We start from the raw sequence: 5,673 nt of genomic DNA, 5'->3' as shown, positions 1-5,673 counted from the left end.
CTTCTTGTCTAAGACAAATGATGTACCATCCTGAGGTACGTTTCCTGGAGTCGTCTTTCTTTCTACACTTGCATTACCTCAATTTGTAGGCAATTTAATCTTAACACCTCATCACTTCATAAAGTTTCCATTTTTCAGTAAAACTTAACAAATGAGTATTCTGAAAACTGGATATGACGTTCCACAACCACACAGAGTACTGTATAACACATATGTCTTCAACCTGCAGCCCTCCAGCTGCTGAGGAACTGCACATCCCAGCATGCCCTTCCACAGTTTTGCTATTAAGGCATGCTAAAACTGAGCGGGGCATGCTGTCATTCCACAACAGCTGGAGCGCCACAAGTTAAACCCCCACAGTATAACACATAAGTGGCAGGCCTACAGAGGATGCCAGGCCCAGTCTATTGTCAGTACATAACTCTAATACTAATCTTCACTTTGTAAAACCATTGTTATCTTTTTCAGAGATCCAAGATAACTAAAGGCTACCTAGAGCAAGCAGGCAAAATGCCAGTTGGAAATCTACCAAACTGCAGCAGTGCCTCTAATTTCCGGCATACTTTATACGCAACCACCTACACCGCCATCTTCATACCTGGCTTGCTCGCTAACATCATTGCTCTTTGGTTTCTGCACCAGTTTATTAACAAGAATAACAAGGCCATTATATTCATGATCAATTTGGCACTGGCCGACCTTGCCCATGTTCTGTCATTGCCTCTGCGGATTTACTACTACATCAATCACACCTGGCCATTTCAAAACTTTTTATGCTTGTCTTGCTTTTATCTTAAGTATCTGAATATGTATGCGAGTATTATCTTTTTAACACTTATAAGTGTTCAACGTTACGTCTTCACTGCAAACCCTTTCAAAGCCAAAGACTGGAAGAGGAGGTATGATGTTGCAATCAGCATAGGTGTATGGGTAGTGGTGGGTACTGCTTGCCTGCCATTCCCAATTTACAGAAGCGTGGGATTGAATAACACAAGCACCAGTTGTTTTGCCGACCTTGAAATCAAACAAATGAATGTTGTGACGACGGTTGTCATGCTTACTGTAGCAGAGCTGGCCGGATTTCTCATCCCTCTCATTGTTATCACTTACTGCACGCTAAAAACAAGAGCACGACTAAAAGATGCATCTCTGCAGTGTGAGAACGTAAAAGAAAAGCACAAAGCTCTATGGATGGTAATAACATGCGCATGTGTATTCTGTATCTGCTTCACTCCATACCATATCATCTTCTTCTTTTACGTAATGATCAGTTCGCAAGTAATCCAAAACTGCACTGTGGAGAAAGTTGTCATGACGTTACACCCCTTCTCTCTTTGTCTCGCAAGTATTAATTGTTGTCTGAACCCAATCATATATTATTTTACGGCAACGGAATTCCAAAATGAAGTGGCAAAACGCAGTAATTCAATGGCTCGTGTCCGCCTTATGAACAGAGAAAGTGTTAATAGTAGATAGTAACCTTGTTGGATTTATATTGTTAAAGTATTTTCTGTTTATAGCAAATGTGTATGTATTGCTTACAGTATATTGATAGATAGTAATTTAGAAGGCTTACCTCTTCTTCTACACTAGACCATCATTCTCTGTGTTCAATACATTTTCCCATGGCCCTTTGCTGAAAATAGTCAAATGGAAAGGCTTACATGTGATTGGATGGGAGCAAATCATGTGACTTATCCTATGGCGCTCAAAACTAGTCAGTTGCCTCTCTCAGACCAAGAAAGTCTGCTGTTTGGAAATGTGTCACATTAGTAACAAATACAGGGCCGGGTTAAGGGCTACATGGCCTTGGGTCTTTAAATGCTGAAGGACCTATATACTGAGAAAGGGTGGAGTTATGACCAGTGCTGCTGTGTAGGTGTGGCCAAAGCCACCACGGTGTATACACCCCTTACACTATTAGTCCCACTGTCTCCCTATAAATATATGACTTGCATAATAATTGTGCCAGAAAAACTAGAAATAACATTTTAATACTTATGATGTATGGCTGACTGTGTCTAACTAGCAGCTGGTCATCATTGTGTTGCATGATGACTGGTCTATTCTTATGTTGAGGCCTGGAGCTATACAGTAGCTGTATTTTAATCAGTCCCATTGTTAATCTGGCCCTGAATAAATACCTGTTTAGTGCAAACAGTCAGTGCCAGATTAAAGCATGTGTGTGCACAAGGGCTACTAAATTATGGTGGCCTTCCACTAATAAAACTAAATGCTGTGCTTCAGTTTTAATAGCAGTGCCAGTGGGCAATTCTAGGTGACAGTGTGTAGGGACCCCTAATGTATAGGGGTACCAGGGCAACCTGCCCTGTCGCCCCCGAGTCCTATAACCTGGCTCTGCACATGGTTAGTGGAACTCAGAAAGAGATTTCAGTAAAATATTTCCTAAAAAAAAATATTGGTAGGAACAGGATAACAGTGTTCATTTGAAACGGTGTGTGATTTTTAGGAATGAGAGGTTCTTTATGCTATACCAATATCAATTTTTCTATAGACTAGATAATGGGAGTAATTCATGTTTGTAAGTAAAGCAACAAAAAAAAAAAAACAAGTAACTTTGGGCCTAATTCAGCATGGGCTGCAGTTGCCCACTACAACCCTTCACACTAGCATACGGGGGAATGCCCAGCACAGGGCAAGTCCATCCCGCATGCCAGCCCCCCTACACACACACCTGCATGCGTACCCTTCGCTCAGTGGGGGGATAGATATATATATATATATATATATATATATATATACATACATATATATATTTTACTTGTTTTTTTATTTTAAGCAATACTTGATACAAGTGGATAACTATATGTGGAATATAAAATGTCTTACTTGTATAATGACAAAACACCAGTGGCAATACTGTATTTCCTTTGTTTTACAAGACTGTATTTACTGTTCATCTAAATAAAAGATTTCATTAAAATTGTATTTCCCTTTATAGGTTGTTATCCAGTCCATAAATCCCTTTTCTAATTTTCTCTTAATTCTTTAGTGGCTGCCGCAGATCCCACAAAGGCCTTTTTTCTTCTCTCTAGCTATTGTAATAGTAACACTAGGTTACTTACTGTAGGTTATATGATTACTCACAGTGTTATCTAGAATATACAGTATTCTAGAAAAGACATATCTTTCTGCTTACCATGACAAATAAGTGAGAAAACATTAGCTATCGCCAATATACAGCTGCCTATCATTACTGTACAGGAAGACAAGAACCCCATGTGAGCCACACTCCCAGACCGCCTACAGTATGCACAGTGATGTGTTTGGTAGATAGTTGAGACAGTGGGGGTCATTCCGAGTTGACCGTAGCCCTGCAAAATTTTGCAGGGCACGATCATGTCCATAGACATGCGGGGGGACGGCCAGCACAGGGCTATCCCGCCCTGCATGTCAGGCAGAGGCGATCGTTGCACAGCGACAGCCTTCGGCCGTCGGGCATGCGCTGGCACACTGCGGGGCCGGCACACTGCAGGGCCGGCACACTGCGGCATCGGCGCATGCACAGTTCTGACCCGATCGCGCCGCTGCGATAAACTGCAGCGTGCGATCGGGTCAGAATGACCCCCAGTATCCACAGTAATGAGACAATGTAAGATCCCACGAGTAGGGCCCTCTTCCCTCATGTGCTTATCCTTCTCTTACTTTAATAATCCTCAACTGCCCAAATCCCGCAGTTTTCAGACACCTTGATACTTATCTCAGTGTCATCTGCTGAAGTAGTTATGTTTAGTTACCCTGTACTTGTCCTATATTGTCTTCCACTGTAAGTCACTATTTTCCTGGTTTGATTATTCTGTAATTGGGCGCTGCGGAACCCTTGTGGCGCCATATAAATAAAGGATAATAATAAATAAATATTAATAATGATGTACAAGGTGGTACACTTGGATTATGTGCTTATCTTCTTCCCTGTATTTGTGGTAATAGCCATCTATTGACTGACACAACATTACAATTAATGCATGAAATATGAAACTGCTCCTAGAAAATCTTTAGATGGATAGATTCATTTTACTTACATGAAATAACCTATTTGACACATGTCACCAATCGTTTCTTAGTGGATGAGCCACGGTACATTGTGCAAAATGATTTTCTATCTGAAAGGGATAGGAAGTTGGGGGAAGTGAAGGCTTTAAAATAAATGACGGAATTTGTGGAGCAGAGCGCCCCATTTTGCAGAGCAGTGTATAAATTAAACTTAATTTTATGTAGTAAAATAATAAGAATAACAAATGTATCAAGAGAGCACATGTTAGAGGTTCTGTGAGGCGGAGGGCCCAGTAACTCACACTACGCAAAGTAGTTACCAGAATCTTGCAGAAGCTCAGAACTGGGTCTAATCTTATACATGTACAGTGCCTGCGTAAGATGTGTTGGGTAGGAAATGCCAGCATTCGGGATGCCGACGGTAAGAATATCAACCGTGTCATCCCGATGGTGGGCATCCTGACAGGGGAAATGTAAGTATACCTACCTTTCACCAATGCCCCACTAACCGTAACCCTCCCTACCTGCAGCCTAAACCTAACAATCACACCCCTACCCCCCTACCCCACAGTCTAACCCTAACCCTGCCCGGTGGTGCCTAAACCTAACCCCCCTTCCCACAGTCAAAATCGAAATCCTCTCTCCCCCCGCAGCCTAACCCTAACCCTCCTTAGGGGGCATCTTAACCCACCCTTCCCACAGCCTAAAGCTAACCCTTCACCCACAAACTAAACCTAACCTCCCCCTCCCCTGCGGCTTACCTCTCCAGCGGCCTGGTATCTGCTCGTTCAGGATCCCGGCTGTTGGGATCCCGGCAGTGGGTTTGCGAAACTTGTTGGAATGCCGAGCAGTGCTGGGCTTCTGGTGTCGGCATTTTGAATGCCAGAATCTTTACAGCCGGGATCCTGTACGGATCCTGTTTATTGTCTGCAAGTTGAAATTTTGAGTCCAGTTACAATCATATTTTTGAGCAATGTAAAATAAGCTTCCCACACAACACAATACACAATTGCCGCATGTAATAAACACTATATCCACATGTAATAAACACAGTTACCAAGTTCCCATGGCTCTGTGGGGCTTGTCTCTTCCAAGTGCTGATTGGATTTCTAAGTGTGAGTTTTAAACAGCAAAAAGGTAAGTTAGAATACAGAAAAAGGTGAGTTTTATAATACACAATCAGGAACACACATTTGCAGTACCATTAAACTTCCGGTGAGGCTGCAAGGGGCTGACCTTGTGAGTGAGTGAGAGGGTCTCTTACTTGGAGTAGCAGAGGGGCTGTGATTGTGCGTGTGTGCGGGTTTTTTTTTTTTTTGTGATTTTCCAGGAGCTGGAAGCCGAGTGAAAAGGAGGTGCAGTGAGCTGGAACAACTGCAACTGCTAAGTGGAGTATAGGTGCCGCAGGAGAGAGTACTACGGCTGCATAAAAGTGAAGGACCAAGAACCACACAAAGATAGATAAGTATAAGCCAGCTTAATTTATTGTAGAAGTGAGATTGCTTGTCTTCTACTTTTTATTTTTGCTGCTTTTTCTGTGAGAGTAACAGGGAGTTAGACCTTACAAACAATATGGGTGGGGCTGTGATTGAGGACCTCACTCAGTGCATGTCGTGCAAGATGTATGCACACCTGGAGCTACCGGCCCAGTGTGATTAC

General features: G+C 42.5%; 1 protein-coding gene across 1 annotated transcript; it reads left to right on the top strand.

Moving 5' to 3' along the window:
• Window positions 1-473: 473 nt before the first annotated feature.
• Window positions 474-2,949, top strand: P2RY10 (P2Y receptor family member 10). The gene has a single exon (XM_063937513.1). It carries the CDS (start codon window positions 511-513, stop codon window positions 1,474-1,476), a length of 966 nt encoding a protein of 321 aa, XP_063793583.1. The 5' UTR covers window positions 474-510; the 3' UTR covers window positions 1,477-2,949.
• Window positions 2,950-5,673: the final 2,724 nt, after the last annotated feature.

Source organism: Pseudophryne corroboree, chromosome 8 (genome assembly GCF_028390025.1).
Source record: "Pseudophryne corroboree isolate aPseCor3 chromosome 8, aPseCor3.hap2, whole genome shotgun sequence".
In the NCBI taxonomy this organism is placed as follows: Eukaryota; Metazoa; Chordata; class Amphibia; order Anura; family Myobatrachidae; genus Pseudophryne; species Pseudophryne corroboree.
Note: the sequence above shows the minus strand (reverse complement) of the source record. Positions and strands in the feature narration are given on the sequence as shown.